This window comes from Cervus elaphus, chromosome 18 (assembly GCF_910594005.1).
Source record: "Cervus elaphus chromosome 18, mCerEla1.1, whole genome shotgun sequence".
Taxonomy (NCBI): Eukaryota; Metazoa; Chordata; class Mammalia; order Artiodactyla; family Cervidae; genus Cervus; species Cervus elaphus.
Genome location: NC_057832.1, coordinates 39,400,815 through 39,420,605, shown reverse-complemented (window position 1 = coordinate 39,420,605; position 19,791 = coordinate 39,400,815). Strand labels below are relative to the sequence as shown.

The 19,791-nt window shown below is 35.8% G+C and overlaps 1 protein-coding gene across 2 annotated transcripts in view; it reads right to left on the bottom strand.

Annotated features, from left to right (window-relative positions):
• Window positions 1-19,791, bottom strand: part of SP4 (Sp4 transcription factor) — an 80,895-nt gene that overhangs the window by 22,461 nt on the left and 38,643 nt on the right. For both annotated transcript variants that reach the window (XM_043872533.1, XM_043872534.1), the window contains exons 4-5: window positions 12,490-12,718; window positions 3,598-3,797 (exon numbers count right to left, since the gene is read on the bottom strand). In XM_043872533.1, the coding sequence (XP_043728468.1) occupies window positions 3,598-3,797; window positions 12,490-12,718 (429 nt within the window). The remainder of the gene's footprint in view (window positions 1-3,597; window positions 3,798-12,489; window positions 12,719-19,791) is intronic.

Here is a 19,791-nt window from a genome sequence, read left to right as displayed (position 1 = left end):
GCATGCATCTTTTCAAATTAGTGTTATTTCTTTTTCCCAGAACATATACCTAGGAGTGGAATTGCTGAATCACATGGCAATTCTATTTCTAGTTTTTTGAAACCTCCATACTATTTTCCAGAGTGACTGTACCAATTTACACCGCCACCAAGAGTATACAAAAGGGTTCCCTTCTCTCCACATCCTTACCAACATGTTTTTACTTGTGTTCTTTTTAACGATAGCCATTCTCACAGTGAGGTGGTTTTGATTTGCATTTCCCTGATGATCAACGTTCCCTGCAATGTTGAGCAGTTTTTTATGTGCCTACTGGCCACCTGTGAGGTAAATTCTTAACTCTCATTGCATGAAGTCAGTAGTGTTAATACTGATATATCAATAAATAACAGTATAAGCATATTTTATAGATACATTGAGCCATCACAGGATTAATAAAAAAAGAATGCAGGAACAGTTAAAACACATGATTTACTCCAGGGAGCAGAACGGGGTGGTGGGGGGAGACTTGGATTAACAACTGAAGCTCTTCTACCTGATTTCATTTTCTCCGAGTTTTTTTTGTATTAATATAGCCAATTAACAATGCTGTGATAGTCTCAGGTGAACAGCAAAGGGACTCAGCCACACATACACACGTATCCATTCTCCCCCAGTGATCTGATTTTTTTAAAATACCACATGTATGAATCATTTGGAAAATTTTTAAATTTGTCCTACAGAAAGCAAAAAAAAAATATTCATTATTTCTCAACAGTGCAAAAAGATAACTCATTTATTCATTTACACTGAGGGGATGACTGAGTTTCTACTTAGTGCACTGGTTGGGTATTAAATAAAAAACTGTTCTTGCCATGAAAGACCAAGGCTTTTAGCTTAACATGTTAAATGCTTAATCAATACTAATTTATTTCAAAAGATATTGTTTCATATTCTTTTCAACAACTTTAATAAACAGAGTGAAAATTACTGATATTATGTCCTTAAAAATAACAAGTATCTGATGCTAAGTCAAACATTTTTCAAAATAACATGTTTAAATAAAAAATTTCATGAATGATGTATTCAAGATGTTTGAAATACTGAAAATAAGCTTTAAGTACATTAAATTCTGAATTATTCAAGTTATTATAAGATGATAATGATGGGGAACATTTAAAAAAAGAAATTATGCCTCCAAATCATTAAATCTTTTGAAGTAAATGTTTAAATAAATTCTTCAATAAACTTATCTTGTGTAATCTCTATCAGTATGGATATACAATTGAAAGGAAGTTGAGAAAATCATTGTTTCTCAAAAATGATGAAATCCCAATGTGAGAGGTTCCAGATTTCCTCAGCTTCCCTAATCTGTCCCATTGCTAAGCCAGGGTGGAAATACTGCATCCAGTAATTCTGGCAGAGTATTTTTCTATACAGATATCAATATTGCTATGGGCTTAATTTTTAATCGCAATACATTTGCCAGTATGAAAGGTGAGGTGGCATCAGAAATCCCAGTGCAATATACTACAGAAAGTTTTTAAAACTTTAATTAAAAGTCTTATTTTTAATATAATGCTAACTCAGTGATTGAGCCATTACACAAAGACTCATCTGTATTACTAACTTGTGTGCATATCAAACCAAGTACTTTTTATTCATCACTTCAAAGAGATCTAGCAATCATTATTTCTTCTCTGAGATTATATTGCAATATATAAAATAGAGCCCACTTCTAGCTTACAATTCTTTTGTTAGAATCAAATGAGATAATGTTTTTGAAACACCTGATATTCAGTAGCTGATCAATAAATGTGAATTCCAGTTCCCCTTTCGTCCTTTATGTACCTTGATTCAAGTGAACTGTTAATGTCTAATTGAAAAAAACCTACCGAAATCATTGTTTTCAATAATTAAACAGAGTCCCCAAAATATAAACTATACATGTTCTAAATACAGCACATCACGTTATACGCCAGAAAAAAGGGAAAATTGTCCAACATATCACGACTTAATACAAGCTTCTACTAAAACAGTATAGTATTGCTATAGGAAGAGACAAATAGATAAAACAGAGCATTCAGAAATTGAGCCATTCTTAAAGGGGACATCAATATATGAGAGAAATTCCATTACGAATCAATGAAGAAAGAACTGAACTATTAAAAAAATGGCTTTCCACATGGAATAAAAATAGAATAATATTTCCTCTTTAGGAAATCATCAAAAACACTCTAGGCTAATAAAAGATCAAACTTATGAAAAGAAAACCTTAAAGCCAGTAAGAAGAAAATGTTTTTAAAAACTTTATGATCTTGGGATAAAAGAAAATTTCATAAAAAAACTAAAAGGGATATATTTACATATTTTATATTTGACTAAATAAAAATGTAAAACTTCCATATGACAAAAGATGGCACCAAGATAATAACTAGCAGTATGTGAAAAGCTTTTGCAAAATATAAATCAGTAAGAAAAAGGAAAACAATAAAAAGAGCAGAAAACAAAAGATAAATGACCAATAAACATATGAAAAGCTGCTTCATCTTACTATAATCAGGAAGAATGAGAATTAAAAAAATCAGAAACCATTTTAGACTATAGAAAACTTTCAAAGCCTGAAGCTACTGGGTACTGGTGAACATACAGCACAGTGAAAACTCTTGATCAATCCCTAGAGAGTAACAGAGATGGTAATAGCCACTTTGGAGACTCTAGTGTTTATCTAGCAAAATCAAACATACACATTCCCTAAGATCCAGTAATTCTACTTCTTGTACATGTTCACTGTATGTTCAAACCAGTAAAGTCTGTGACAGCAAAAAAAACTCGAAGTCATCTAAAGAGTATGGGGGCTGGATTACACAGTGTAGTTAAGTTGTGACAGAACACTACACAGCAGTTAAAAGGAACAGACATGTGCTCAAACACATACATGTATTTGTGTTTGATATGAGCTTGGGTAGATTACAAAACATAAGTGAAATTATGATACTGTAATATATCATTTACATAAAGGTTTTACAGAACACACAAAACAATATTTCACATATATATCCATGAATAAAATATGTAAGAGTATTAAAACTACACTAAAAACTTACACTTTAAATTCACGGTAGCTGTTGTCTTTGGCAGGTAGGAGGACAAAGATGATGTTAACTTTATATGATTTGTTTTGTTAAAAAATAACATGTTAATAGCTGTCAATTTTGAAAGAGTTTAGGTAGGTATTTGTCATATGATTCTTGATACTTCACTCAATTATCTGGATTATAAAAAAACTAATTAAGATCACCAATAAGATGGTAACTCAACTCTCTTTTAAACTGACACAAAGTAATATACATCAGTTTGACACACTAAGAAAAAAAAGATAAACGAATGGAATAAATTCCAAGTCATTTAATTATGCTGATAAACCTTACAAAAAATAGAAGAAAATATATCTCAGAAATAAGGTAAAAAGTTTTGATCTTAAACATCTTTCATTTAATCACTAAAATGAATGATCTCTCTTTAATTTTTTGTATTTTCAATTTCATAGCTCACTATCACTAAAAGTTTCATCTAAGCATTGAGAAAAGAAGTAACAAGACCTAAAATAAACCAACTAACCTGTATGAGTTCTTCTATGTCTCTGAAGCTCATCACTCCTTGTAAATCTTTTGCCACAAAACATCCAGTTGCATATAAAAGGTCTTTCTCCAGTATGCCAGCGAAGATGTGCTCGTAGGTGAGATGTTTTGCCATAAACTTTTCCACATCCTTCAATATGACAGATATGCTGTTTCTTTTTTCCTGGTTCATTACTGCCTCTATCAAAAACAAAAAACAAATATTAATTACACTTCCAAATGTCATGCTTATAATTAAGGAAAAATAAAAGGGAATCAAGGTAAATTAAATGATGCTTTCTAAATGGGTTTTTAAAATCATGATGTCACAACTATTGTTAAAAATCAGAAAAATTTCAATTAAAGAAAACAGGGCTGTGGAATAAACTCAAAAGTGCAATGAAAACATGTTAATTTTAGAGAATGCTATGTTCTGACATGGAATTCCTGTTTATTTCCTAGTAGCTTCCTCCCCTGGGAAAAAAATCTTTAAACTTTTCAAGACATGTGAACATTCTTCTCTAAAACAGCAAAATATGGTGATCCTCATTTAAAAGTGTAAGGTTCAGAGTTTCACTTCCAACAAAAACAGCGTGAAGGGCTCCGTGGACGTATTCCCCAGTGAAACTAGTGAAAATGATAACAAACAAAGCAAATACTATTTACAATCTCTGGAAATGGCCTTATGAGTATACAACAAATAAAGAAACATTGATTCATGAAAACCAAATAGAATTTGGTAAGAAGAGTGCGAGTGTTGTATTTGAACCAGTACTCATGCTGTCTCTCCCTCCTCCTTCCACCTGCCTTGATAAAGAAATGCTATAGACTGGTGCAATCAACAACACTGTTCCCTCTGCTCCCACCTTCCAGTTGGTGGGTTATCACCTCAACACAGACAGGTCATCAGTATTTCTCTTTCTACCTGCTGTTGAGGCTAAGTTTCAGGTGAGTGTGGCTGACAGATGAGGAACAACCTTCTTCCATCCAATTTCAATTCCTGAGACACAGGCTGGACCTTGGATAAAGCGCTATGAAACCACTGAAGTCCAGATTACCCTAGACCCAGCTCATATGTAGTTCATAAATCAGAGGTTCCAAGCCTGGCAGGATATAAAATCTGAGGCTACTATTGATCTCCCTGTTCGCAAGTGCTCATCTCCTGGGGCATGGAATGCATGGGGAGAAATGTGCCACTGTCCCACTATCCCAGTTCAACAGCCATGACACAGATATTGGCCAGAAGGAGAGCATACCATAAAACATCCGGCTCCAAATCTCTTCCTAAGAAACTGATTTCATTTGTAACGAAGTGTGGAAAGGTCTAAAGATGCCCTTATAAACAGAATAGACAGGGAGGAAACCAATAGATACATTGGTGAAGTAAGCAAAACTGCAGACCGTTATGCTGCCAGAAAAAACTGAGGAAAAGAGGTAGCTGGTAGGAGCCCTACAGGATCAAAATAAATTTCAGATACAGACCTAATGCTTGCCCTTTTAAACTCTGACTGGATCAGTCTGTGTAGCAATATATGCTTCAGGGCATTATTAAAAACAACAATCAGTGGAGTTTAACAGCTGGGTGTGGTCAGGGAAAGAGACACTCCAAAAGATCCATACCCAAACCGCTGTCATTCCAGGGTAAGTAAGGAACAAGATTCATATTTGGGGGGGTATTTTTCACAAGAATAATTCAGCTAGTCACTAATCAATCAATCAAATAACAACAAGCCAGGGGCAGGAGGAGGACAGAGGGCAATACTAAAAGTTGCTACAATACATTACTTCACCTCTAAGTTTCCAACAAAAATTATGAGACGTCCAAAAGTCACAAAGAAGGAAACTATGACCTATTCATGAGCAAAAAAGCAGGCAAGAGAACTGTCTGTGAGAGACACCAAATTTAATAAGACTTCAGAGCAGCCATTATGAATATGTTCAAAGAAGTGAAGGATATTACGATTAAAGCAGAAAAGCACGGTATAATGACAATTTCACATCAAACAGAGAATATCAATAAAGAGCTAGAAATTATTTTTTAAAGAACCAATGAGAAATTCTTGAGATGAAAGGTAAAACTGAAATGAAAAATTCACAAGAGGGACTGAAGAGAAGGAAGAAATAGTGAAACTGAAGGAAGTTCACAGGGATTATGTAATCAATCTGAAAAGCAGACAAGAGACAGAACTAAGAATAAACAATGTCAGAGAAATGAGGGACACCAACATATGAATGAGAATACCAGAAGGAGAGAAGAGGGAAAGGGGGAATAGGTGATGAAGCAGAAAAAATATTCAAAGAAATAACAGCTGAAAACTTATGAAAAACATTAATCTATACTTTCAGGAAGCGCAATAAACTGCAGGTAGGCTAAATGTAGAGATCTACAAATAGACATTGTACACCAAAAGCATTGAAACCTGAAGACAAGGACAAAATCTTGAACAGCAAGAAAGATTAAACGCTGGCTTCTCAGCAGAAACAATGGAAGTCAGAAGGTAGTGAGAAAACATAGTCAAAGTACAAAAAACAAACACACACATAAAACCAGAGAGCCTCCAACAAGAATTCTATATCCAGCAAAGTTATCTTTCAAAAATGAAGGTGAAATAAAGATATTCCCAGATAAACCAAAAACTAAGAGAATTTGTTGCCAGCAGACTTGCTCTGCAAGAAATATTAAAAGAAGTTCCTTAAGCTGAAAGCAAGTAAAACCAGCAAGTAATTCAAATATATATAAAGAAACAAAAGTGCTCTAGCAAAGGTAATTACGTAATTATAAAGGATAGTGTAAGTGTGTATTTCTTCTCACTTGATTTAAAAAGCAATTTTATAAAACAGTATGTATAAAATGTATTGTCAAGCCTATAGAGAAACACAACATATGCAACATATTTGCCAAAAACAGCACAAAGGAGGTGGGTAGGAGCAAAGCCATACTGAACTATAAGGAAATGACCTCAAATTCAAGGGAACAAATAAAGAGAACCAGAAATCATAAAGTTAACATAGCAAAAGCAATATATACATGCTCATTTTTCTCCATTTCTTTAAAAGATAAATTTATATAAAGCAATAATTATAACAATGTATTGTGGGGTATGTAACACTTGCAATATCTATGTATAATAAAAATACCACAAAGAGGAGGACAGATCTACATAGGGGGAAAATTTCTATAACTCCCTGGAATTAAGTTACTATAAATCTTAAAATGACTAGGATAAATTAAGCTATACATGGTAAGGCCTACAGCAACCATTAAAGAAATATATAAGTACAATGAAAAAAATCATTAATGAATTAAAATGCTGTATTACAAATTAAAATGATATATTATTAATTTACTTCAAAAGAAAGCAGTAAAGGAGGGATAGAGGAACAAAAAAAGGACATGAGACAGAAAACAAAATGTAAAATGGCAGGCATAAATTTATTATATCAATAATAATATAAAATATGAACAAATTATATATATATATTCATCAAAAGGTAGGTTCTGTCAGATTACATTTAAAACAATACAAGAGCCATTATGCAATATCTATAGCTGACACACTTTACATTTAAAGATACAAAAATACAAAGAAATTGAAAGCAAAAAGGTGGAAAAGGTCTCATGAAAACAACAACCACAAGAAAGCTGGAGTGACTATACTAATACCAGACAAAACTAGCTTTAAAACAAAAGGCGCTATTAGAAACAGAGAAATTTGTTAAGGATAAATGAGTCAATCCACCAGGAAGGTATAATAATTATAAACATACATCCACTTAAACAACAGAAACGAGAGGGCCAAAAGAGAAGTAAAAATTGACAGAAAATGAAAGGAGAAAGAGATAATTCAATGCTAATAATTGCAAGTTTCAATTTATCTTCAATATTTCCACAAAACAACTAGAAGAAAATCAGTAAGGGTGCAAAAGACCTAAGTAACACTTTAAATGAATTAGACCTAACAGACATCCATAGCACACTTCATCCAACAAAAGCACTCTTCTCAAGTGCACATGGAATACTCTTCATGATAGATCATGTGTTACGATGTGAAACAAATTTCAATAAATTTAAAAAGACAGAAATAACAAAATTTTCTGACCACAATGAACTGAAACAAGAAATCACTTATAGGAGGAAACTGGGAAATTCATAAATACCTGGAAATTAAACAATATACTCCTAAATAATCAGTGGGTCAAGGAAGAAATCAAAAGACACTGAGATGAAGGAAAACAAAAACACAACATACCAAAACTTAGGCCATACACATAAACTGATGCTCAGAGGGAAACTTATAGCTGTAAATACCTATACTTAAAAAGATCTTACCTCAAGCATGTCAGAGTGGCTATCATCCAAAAGACAATAACAAATAACAAATGTGGAGAAAAGGGAGCCTTCATGCACTGTTGTTGGGAATGTCAATTTGTATAGCTGCGACGGAAAACAGTATGGATACTCCTCAAAAACTTAAAAAGAGAATGACCCTAACACCCTGGAATGCCACTCCTAGGTATTTAACCAAAGAGAATGAATTACTAATTAGAAAAGATATAAACACCCTATGTTAACTGTATCATTATTCACAATAGCCAAGACACAGAAGCCACCAAAATGCCCATCAATAGATGAGTGGATACAATATATATGTATATGAATGTGTGTATACACACACACACACACACAATATTACTCAGTCATCAAAAGGAATGGAATCTTGCCATTTGTGACAATGCGGAGAGACCTAGGTGGTACCATGCTAAATGAAACAAGTCAGAAAAAGACAAATACTGAATTCTTTTACTTATATGTGGAATCAAAAAAATTAAAACAAATTAACAAACATAACAAAATAGAAACATTCAGAGAGAACAAACAGGTGGCTGCCAGAGTGGGAGAGGGGAAAATAAGGCGAGGGAGACTGAGAGGCACAAGCTTCCAGTTAAAAAAGTGAATGAGTCAATGGGATGAAACATTCAGTGTGAGGAATACAGTCAATAGCTATGCAATAAATTTTGTACAGTGATATATCATAGAATTATTGTGATTATTGTGAAACGTACAGAAATTGTTCGGTTGCTAAGTCTTGTCTGGCTCTCTGCAACCCTATGGACTGGGCACACCAGGCTTCCCTGTCCTTCACCATTTCCCGGAATTTACTCAAACTCATGTCCACTGAATCAGTGATGTCATCCAACCATCTCCTCCTCTGTCGCCCTCTTCTCCTACCCTCAATTTTTCCCAGCACCAGGGTCTTTTCCAGTGAATCAGCTCTTCACATCAGGTGACCAAAGTATTGGTGCTCCAGCATCAATCCTTTCAATCAATATTCAGGGTTGATTAACTTTAGGATTGAATGGTCTGATCTCCTTGCAGTCCAAGGCACTCTCAAGAGTTCTCCAACACCACAGTTAGAAAGCATCAATTCTTCAGCACTCAGCCTTCTTTATGGTCCAACTCTCATATCCAAACATGACTACAAGAAAAACCATAGCTTTGACTATACAGACCTTGATTCACTATATTGTATAACAGGAACTAACATATAGTATTGTAGGTCAATTATACCTCAAAAGCAAACAAACTCACAGAGAAAAAGAGATCAAATCTGTGGTTACCAGAAGATGGGGAAATGGACCAAGGCAGTCTAGAAGGTACAAACTTCCAGTTCTAAGATAACCAAGTACCAGGGATGTAATATACAACATGATAAATAAACACTGCTACATGTTATATATGAAAATTGTTAGGACAGTAAATCCTAAGAATCCTCATTGCAAGGAAATTTTTTTTCCTATTTAATTTTACAGCTATACAATATGATGTTCACTCAACTTATTAAGATAACCTTTCCATGACATATTAAGTCATATTATTATGCTGTACACTTTACATTTATATAGTGCTGTGTGTCAATTATATCTCAGCAAAACTGAAAGAAAAAAGATCATAAGTAACCTAACTTTTCATCTTAAGACAATGAAAACAGAGCAAATTAAAATAAAGCAAGCAGAAGAAAGAAAATAATAACGAACAGAGCAGAAACTAATGAATTCGAGAATACAAAAACAAGCAAAAAAAAATGAATGGAATCAAAAGTTAATTCTTTGAAAAGGTTAACTGAACTTACAGCTGTTAGGGAGACTAACAAAAAAAAAAGACAGAGAGAGAGGGAGAGAAGGCTCAAATTACTAGAATCAGAAATGAAAAAGGGAATATCATTACCAACCTCACAGAAATAAAAATGATTATATGGCAATACCAAAAACAATTGTATGCCAATTACTTAAAAAACTATCAGATGAACAAATTCTTAGAAATATACAAAGTACCAAAGCTGACTCAAGAACAGGATACAACTCAGAACAAGTAAACAGGATGAATTAGCAGTCAAAAAAGTATTCACAAGAAAAGCCCAGGAACAGTGAGCATCACAGGTTCATAAAAACTTTTGAAAATTAATACCAGTTCTTCACACTCTTTAAAAAAAATCAAGCTGGAGAGAAGACTTCCCAATCAATATTCTTCCCAATGAATATCCTTCCAATGAATATTTGGGGCTGACTTCATGTCAATCCCCAGGGAAATAAACTCTGAATATTCTAATGGGAGGACTGATGCTGAAGCTGAAGCTCCAAAACTTTGGCCATCTGATGCAAAAAGCTGACTTTTGAAAAGACTCTGATGCTGGGAAAGACTGAAGGCAAAAGGAGAAGGGGACAGCAGAGGATGATCTCTGTTGAGATACTATCACCAGCTCAATGGACATGAATTTGAGTAAACTCCAGGAGATAGTGAAGGACAGAGGAGTCTGGCATGCTGCAGTTCATAGGGTCCCAAAGAGTCAGACATGACTTAGTGACTGAACACCACCACAAACTCTTTCAAAAAATGAAAACTGGACAAGAAAACTTCCCAACTCATTGTAAGAAGCCAGTAATACCCTTGCCAAAACATTATAAGAAAATCACAAACTGATACCACTCACGAACATGGATGTAAAAATCCCCAACAAAACAGTGAAAAACCAAATCCAGGAACAGAATTACATAGCATGACCAAGTTGTATTTATCCTGTGAATGCAAAAGTACTTTAACATCTGACAATCAGTTAATGTAATATATTATACTGATATAATAAAAAACCAAAATTACATGATCATCTCAACAGATGAAGAAAAAGCATCTGACACAATCAAAAATGCTTTCATATTGGGTGAGCTGGAAGACTCGTACACCCAAATGTTAAAAGTTACCACAAAGCCAAAGTCATCAACACAATGTGGTATTGGTGTAGAGACAGACATACGGATCACTGAAATAGAACTGAGGGTCTAGAAATAAATCTATATGTCTATGATCAACTGATTTTTGACAAGGGTGCCAAAACTATTCAATGAATGGGGAAGGATAGTTTTTTAACAAATGGTGTTGGATGAACCCGTAACTCACACCATTTACAAAAATTAACCCCCAAATGGACAAAAGATCTAAATGTAACAACAAAAACTATAAAACTCTTACAGGAAAACATCAGATTTCAGACATCAGATATGACAATGGATTCTTAGATATGACACCAAAAGCAGAAGCATCCAAAAACAAGAATCGACTTCATAATTAAACACTTTTCTGCTTCAAAGGATACTATTAAGAAAGTGAAAAGACAACTCACAGACTGAAAAAAAAATTATTTCAAATCATATCTCTGATAAGGAACCTGTATCAATAATATATAAAGAACTACTGATACTATAATTCAATAATAAAAACACAATTAATTAATTAAAATGAGCATGAGATCTTAATAGATAATTCTCTGATGAAGACACAGAAATGGCCAACACACAAAAGCATATTCTACATTATTTGTCATCAGGGAAATGCAAATCAAAAACAAAAACTTGTATAAGTGTTTGGGTGCATGCATGCTTAGTTGCTGAGTTGCTTTGTGGCCCCATGGACTGTAGCCAGGCTTCTCTGTCCATGGGATTTTCCAGGCAAGAGTCCTGGAGTGGGATGCCATTTCCTAACTCCAGGGAATCTTCCTGACCCAGGGATCAAACCCGTCTCCTGTACTGCAGGCAGATTCTTTACAGCCGCTGAGCCATTGAGGAAGCCCATACATAACATATATATGTAAGAATATTTATAGCAGCATAATAGCCAACAGACAGAAAAATTCCAAATGTCCATCAACTGATGAATGGATAAGTAAAATCCTTTCTTATCTGTAAAATGGAATATTTTGTTCAGTAAAAATAATGAAATACTGACATATACAATAGTACAGATAAACTTTGAAAACATACAAAGTGGATGAAATCAGCCACAAAAACCACATATTATGTGATTCCCTTTATATGAATGTCTAGAATAGGCAAAACTGTAAACAGAAATTAGTTCAGTGGTTGCCTCGAGCTGGGAGGGATGAGAGAGTGATGGCTAAAAAATACAGGATTTGTTTTCAGGGAAATAAAATTGTTCTAAAATTGTGGTGATGGATGTACAACTCTGTGAATATATTAAAAACCAGTGAAATGTACAGTTTAAATGAGTGAGTTGTATGGCATGTAAGTTTTATATCAATACAGTTGTTTTAAAATTTTACAAAATAAATGAAAAAAGAAAACCATTAAAAAGTATCAGATACATGCTAAAGAAACACTGAGATCCCATTCTTAGAATAGCTCTATTCAATTCCTTTCATAACAGTATTATATCTCAATTCTTGGGTTAAAGCTAGTGATGTTCCAATAGTCAAAGTACTCAGCCAATGGGTTGGTTTTAACTAACATCCTACGTGCCTTCATTACATGTAACTATTCATTACATGTTAGTTATTATTATACTAGTCTCCACGGAGTTGGGTAGTGGCAACAGAGCATTTACCTTCCTTCTCCTTCCCTACAATTAGGACAGGAACAGGCAACTCTTCGAAGCCTCTTGCCAGGCTGCACTTCTTGATCAGAAGCCTGCTGGCCCTGCTGCAAGTGCACTTGCGTGAGTTGGTCAGGACTAACAGCACCTATGGTTGCATTAGCAATTCCTCCAACCGCTACGGTCACAGGAGCTATGGTAGCCTGTTGGACCTTCACTCCATCTTGTCCTTGCTGCTGACCTAAAGATGAGAGGGGGGAAAAAAAGAGTGTTACAATGCTTTATATTCCTAAAAAAAGGATTAAGAAGATTTCCATAGGACACTTAAAAACTACGATATTTATTCTAACAGATAATCTGTGTAAAGTACAAAATCAAAAGTGTTAATGATTTATACTACGTCGATCCCCCTAAAATATAATATTCTAACCTTAGCAGCTCAGGCTGCTTGATGGGACCATACATAAATCATTAAATCCTCTTGGGGCTTAATTTCTCCATCTATAAAATGAAGATTAATAATCCTTGCCACTTACCTACCTCACAGAACTGTTGTGAGGATCTGTGAGGCACTATTTGAGATCCTTGGATGAAAGATGTTACAGAAATAGAAAGTAGTATTATTACCATTTCCACACTCAGCAACACACCTCATTCACTCCATGAAATCACAGGAGCAAAAAGTAACTGAACAAAGGATTAAGTTTTATGGACATTTCTCATTCCTGAATACTTTAAGCAAACAACTCTTTATTGATGAGTCTTTTTATTTTATTAAGTAGTTATTAACTAAATGCAAAACCATTCATGATTATTAGATTCTGTCACTAAAACCACAAAATAGACATTTTTCTCTGGTGCTCAAACAAATCGAGCTCATTCCCTTCTTAGGGCCTTTGCACACACTCTCCAGTCTAGGCCAAAATGCCTCTGCACCCAGATCTTTGCACAGTTAACTCCTTAGTAACAGTCTGATCATAGTTCAAATCTCTCCTCTTTAGAAAATGCCATTCCTGACCACAACATCTAAAATAGTTTCCCCTCAGTCTGTTTCTGTTTCATCAAGTTTTCTCTTATTTAAATTATCATGTCCTTTTATTATTTTTCTGTCTCCACCTCACTCCTGGATGTTACAGGTCACAGAACAGAAATCCTGCCTGTTATGTTCACTGCTGCATCCTCAGCTGTAGAACAGAGCCCAACACACAGTAGCCACTCAACTGTTGTTGTTCAGTCCCCCAGTTGTGTCTTGACTCTTTGCGATCCCATGGACGGCAGCACACCAGGCCTCTCTGTCCCTTACCATCTCCCAAAGTTTGCCCAAGTTCATGTCCATTCAATCAGTGATGCCATCCAGCCATCTCATCCTCTGTCGTCCTCTTCTCCTGCCCTCAATCTTTCCCAGCATCAGGGACTTTTCCAATGAGTCAGCTATTTGCATCAGATGACCAAAATACTGGTCAACTTAACATAAGCCACTCAATAACATAAGCTTGATGAAGAAGAGTTTAAAAGAAGAAAACATTTTAATGACATTCTGATCATATCACTTCCATGCTCAATAACACTTTCATTTATTCCCCATTGACCAAAGTCTGCCATTCAAAGGACTCTACCATAGGGACTTGGCTCCTGACTCACTAATTTCCTCCTAATGGCCAAATCCAAAGTGCATTGTCTCAATGCACGTAAGTAAAACTGCACTGTGGCATGTTATACCACTGACCACGCCGTCCTTAAAACTTGGCTGTTGGAGCTAAGTGCCTACATCCTTAGAAGCTCGTCCTCTTTGTTAGCTCTCCCTATCAGCATTTAAACCTAAACTGACATCACATTCTTAACAGATTTACCTACACTGGCTGCCTTTACTCCTCATTCCCCATTCTCTTCTTCAACTGCTGAAATTAGGTGTCTGACCCATTGCTCTGCTAAAATAATGACAGAACAAACAATTTCTCTGATGGTAAACCCCAAATACTCTTCCTTTTGCTCTTCTTTCACGGCTGGTGCACCTGCAGCTGCCGACCCCACCCTCTTCCTGAAATGTTCTCCCCGTGCTCCTCTGCTGCTACCCACCACTGGTGTTCCTCCTCCTCCTCTGACCATTCCCTCAGAATTCCCACTTCTCATCCAAACTTGCTCCTCTGGTTATTCATCCACTTTCATAACTTTTACTACTGTCTATAAGCTGATGTCTTCCAAAACTGTACATTTATGCTCAAATACCTCTCATGAATGTCATAATCTTCTTGTTATCTGCCAGGGAACATTTCCACCCAGATTTTTCAGAGGCAATCTTTCTAGGAATGAGACAGGTTATCCCACAAAAATGGTGGTCCAATCTACCATTTTCTCTTGCTTGATTATTACAATAGCTTCCTAATCGCTCTCCTTACCACCACTGTCCTCTATAAGTGCATTCTTAACACAGTTTCCAGGAGAACCATTCATTGTAATAGGAATACTCTGTAATAGTCAAAAAGAATGAAAGAAATCTTTATGGACTAACCCAAATAAACATCTAAAACTACATGGCTGAATTAAAGGAAGTTACTTGATCTTTTCATTCAGTTCAATTCAGTTCAGTTGCTCAGTCGTGTCCAACTCTTTATTTCCTACACTGATTTTCACACTCACAAATAAATTGGAAAAAGTCCGAAAGGATATATGACAAATTGATTAGGAGTGCTTACTTCTAAAAGGGCATCTGAGATTAGAGTGTAGTTAGCAGGAGTGCTGGTCTTACTTAAACTAGGTGCACACTTTTTTAAACAAAGAAAATGTTTCCATGTATTACTAACATATTAAAGACTAGTTTTAAAAGGAAAAATCCTGCTAGTAATTAACAGACCCAATCTGGAACTTCATTATTGCTTTTATATGCATTTATTTGATTCCCAATAGAACTGATCATGTTTTTCAAATACATATTGACCATTTAGATGTCCTTTCTGAATTGTATGTTCCTATCCTTTGCCATTTATCTACTATGGCTTAGTTTTTTTTCTTTTGTGTAGCTCCTTAATAAAGGAGCCTTTGTTTTGCTTAAAATATTTTCTATGATGTATAAATTTTAACCACACACATTAACAACAAAGGAAATAAGGCTTGGTCAAACCTTGTGAAGTCAACTATAAATGACACTTTAAAAAACACTGATGCCTTCATAACATTTAAACACAATGGGAACACAAAGGGGAAAGCAGAAATGATAAAAGATGAGGTACAACCTTACTGCCCTTTTCTTTGGACTGTACTGATTTGATTCTTTTAGTATTTCATACCACCCCTTTGAGGGAAGGAGGACAGATAATATTCTTGTTTTATAAATGAGAATATAATCTAACTGGTCCTTATTTCCTCTTACGGGAAAAATAACTTGTTAACTTTTTTGTTGTCTTTTTTTTTTTTTTTTTTTTTTTTACAGTGAGTGATAGGTAACATTACTGTGTAGGTAAAATAGACCTATACTTTTGAAAAATAAAAGAAGTCTCAATTATCTTATCTGTAAAAAAAATTAACCCAACTACCAATACACTGAAAATGATCTATATAATAATAGTCAATAATAATGTCATAATAAAGAAGCAGGTTCAAAATACTATTTTAAGTACATGTGTCTCATAACTGTATTTTTGCACACAGTCTAGGATATAAGATTATCTACTAGAATTGATCAGGAAAAATAAAAATTGTTGACTTCTGTACTATAAAACTTGCTGTGGAGGGCTATATGGACTTCTTACTGTTCTGAATAACTTTAAAATGTTTCTTAAATCAGCCTATTTTGGCTTATTTCCTCTACAAATTAAACTTATAGTCCATCTAAACAAAAGCCTCTGAAGGAAAGAAGGTATGTCTCCTTACATTGATGCAAATAATTTTCAGCAACTACACTCTGAAACAGGGTTTATTATATAAAACAGACAAGAAAGCTGTGCATTCCCAAACATAAAAAGATAACCAGGTATGTCTATGGTTGAGGATGTGGGGTAGAGATGGAGAAAAGAAATGGGAAGTGACTGCTAATGTGTCAGGGGTTTCTTTATGAGGTTATGAAATGTCTAAAATTATATCATGTTGATGGATGCAGTTCTTTGAATACACTAAAAGCCACTGAACGTAAACTTTAGATGGCTGTACTATACGATCTATGAATCAAAAATGAATAAAGCAGTTAAAAAAATTAAAAATTCTACTATTGTTGGCTCTAAGTCTCTTTAAACTAGTTGATTCTCACTTGGAGGTATTTTTATCTTACAGGGGATATTTGGTAATGTCTAAAGACATTTTTAGACATCTCTCCCATCAGGAAGCTTCCACATGCCTCTTATCCTTATCCATCAGAGGGCAAATGAAAACCACAACCACAGAAAACTAACTAAACTGATCACAGACTTGCCTAACTCAATGAAACTATAAGCCATGCCATGTAGGGCCACCCACGACAGACGGGTCATGGTGGAGAGTTCTGACAAAACGTGGTCCACTGGAGAAGGGAATGGCAAACCACTTCAGTACTCTTGCCTTGTGAACCCCGTGAAAAGGCAAAAAGATATGACACTCAAAGATGAACTCCCCTGGTCAGAAGGTGTCCAATATGCTACTGGAGAAGAGTGGAGAAATAACTCCAGAAAGAATGAAGAGACGGAGCCAAATAAAGTGAAAACAAACCCAGTTGTGGATGTAATTGGTTATGGAAGTAAAGTCCAGTGCAATAAAGAGAAATATTACATAGGAACCTGGAGTATTACATCCACGAATCAAGGTAAATCGGAAGTGCTCAAATAGGAGATGGCAAGAGTGAACACCAACATTTTAGGAATCAGTAAACTAAAATGGACTGGAATGGGCGAATTTAATTCAGATGACCATTATATCTACTACTGTGGGCAAGAATCCCTTAGAAGAAATTGAGTAGTCCTCACAGTCAACAAGAGTTCAAAATGCAGCAACTGGGTGCAATCTCAAAAACAACAGAATAATCTGTTCATTTCCAACAGTATCACACTAATCCAAGTCTATGCCCCAACCACTAATGCCAAAGAAGCTGAAATTGAAGGGTTCTATGATGACCTACAAAACCTTATAGAACTAACACCAAAAAAAGATGTCCTTTTCATCATAGGGGACTGGAATGCAAAATTAGGAAGTCAAGAAATACCTGGAGTAATAGGCATGTTTGGCCTTAGAGTACAAAGTGAAGCAGGGCAAAGGCTAACAGAGTTTTGCCAAGAGAAAGCACTGATCTTAGCAAACATTCTCTCCCAACAACACAAGAGAAGACTTTACACATGGACATCACCAGATGGTCAATACCGAAATCAGACTGATTACATTCTTTGTAGCCGAAGATGGAAAAGCTCTATATAAATCAGCAAAAACAAGACTGGGAGCTGACTGTGGCTCAGATCATGATCTCCTTATTGCAAAATTCAGACTTAAATTGAAGAAAGCAGGGAAAACCATTAAACAATTAAGGTATGACCTAAGTCAAATCCCTTACAATTATGCAGTGGAAGTGACAAATGGATTCAACGGATTAGATCTGATAGAGTGCCTGAAGAACTATGGGCGGAAGTTTGTGAACCATACAGGAGGCAGTGATCAAGATCACCCTCAAGAAAAAGAAATGCAAACAGGCAAAATGGTTGTCTGAGGAGGCTTTACAAATAGCTGAGAAAAGAAGAGAAACTAAGGGCAAAGGAGAAAAGGAAAGACACACCCATCTGAATGCAGAGTTCCAAAGAACAGCAAGGAGAGATAAGAAAGCCATCCTCAGTGATCAATGCAAAGAAATAGAGGAAAACAACAGAATGGGAAAGACTGGAGATCTCTTCAATAAAGTTAGAGATACCAAGGGAACATTTCATGCCGCTATAGAGTCCATGGTATTCTCCAGGTCAGAATATTGGAGTGAGCAGACTTTCCCTTCTCCAGGGGATCTTCCCAACCCAGTGCTGCACTCAATATGCCAGCAAATTTGGAAAACTCAGCACCAGCCACAGGACTGGAAAAAGTCAGTTTTCATTCCAGTCCCAAAGAAAGGCAATGCCACAACACTGCACTCATCTCACACGCTAGTAAAGTAATGCTCAAAATTCTCCAAGTCAGGCTTCAACAGTACATGAACTGTGAACTTCCAGACGTTCAAGTTGGATTTAGAAAAGGCAGAGGAACCAGAAATCAAATTGCCAACATCCACTGGATCATAGAAAAAGCACGAGTGTTCCAGAAAAACAACTACTTCTGCTTTATTGACTACTCCAAAACCTCTGTGTGGTTCACAACAAACTGGAAAATTCTTCAAGAGACGGGAATACCAGACCAACATACCTGCATCCTGAGAAATCTGTACGCAGGTCAAGAAGCAACAGTTAGAACTGGACATGGAACAACAGACTGGTTCCAAACTGAGAAAGGAGTATGTCAAGGTTGTATACTGTCACCCTGCTTATTTAACTTATATGCAGAGTACATCATGCAAAATGCTGGGCTGGATGAATCACAAGCTGGAATCAAGATTTCTGGGAGAAATATCAATAACCTCAGATATGCAGATGACACCACCCTTATGGCAGAAAGCGAAGAATAACTAAAGAGCCTCTTGATGAACATAAAGCGGAGAGTGAAAAGCTGGCTTAAAACTCAACATTAAAAAAACAAAGATTATGGTATCCAGTCCCATCACTTCATGGCAAATAGATGGGGAAATAATGGAAACAGTGAGAAATCTTATTTTCTTGGGCTCCAAGATCTCTGCAGATAGTGTCTGCAGCCATGAAATTAAAAAATACTTGCTCCTTGGAAGAAAAGCTATAATAAAACTAGACAGCATATTAAAAAGCAGACATATGACTGCCAACAAAGGTCCCTCCAGTCAAAGCTATGGCTTTTCCAGTAGTCATGTATGGATGTGAGAAGTGGATCATAAAGAAAGTTGAGTGCTGAAGAATTGATGCTTTTGAACTGTGGTGTTGGAGAAGACTCTTGAGAGTCCCTTGGACTGCAAGGAGATCCAACCAGTCAATCCTCAAGGAAATCAATCCTGAATATTCACTGGAAAGACTGATGCTGAAGCCGAAGCTCCAATACTTTGGCCACCTGATGCGAAGAACTGACTCAGTGGAAGAGACCCTCATACTGGGAAAGACTGAAGGCAGGAGCAGAAGGGGGTGACAGAGATGAGATGGCTGGATGGCATCCCTGACTCGATGGACATCAAGCTCTGGGAGTTGGTGATGGACAGGAAGGCCTGGTGTGCTGCAGTCAATGGGGTCACAACGAGTTGGACACGACTGAGTGACTGAACTG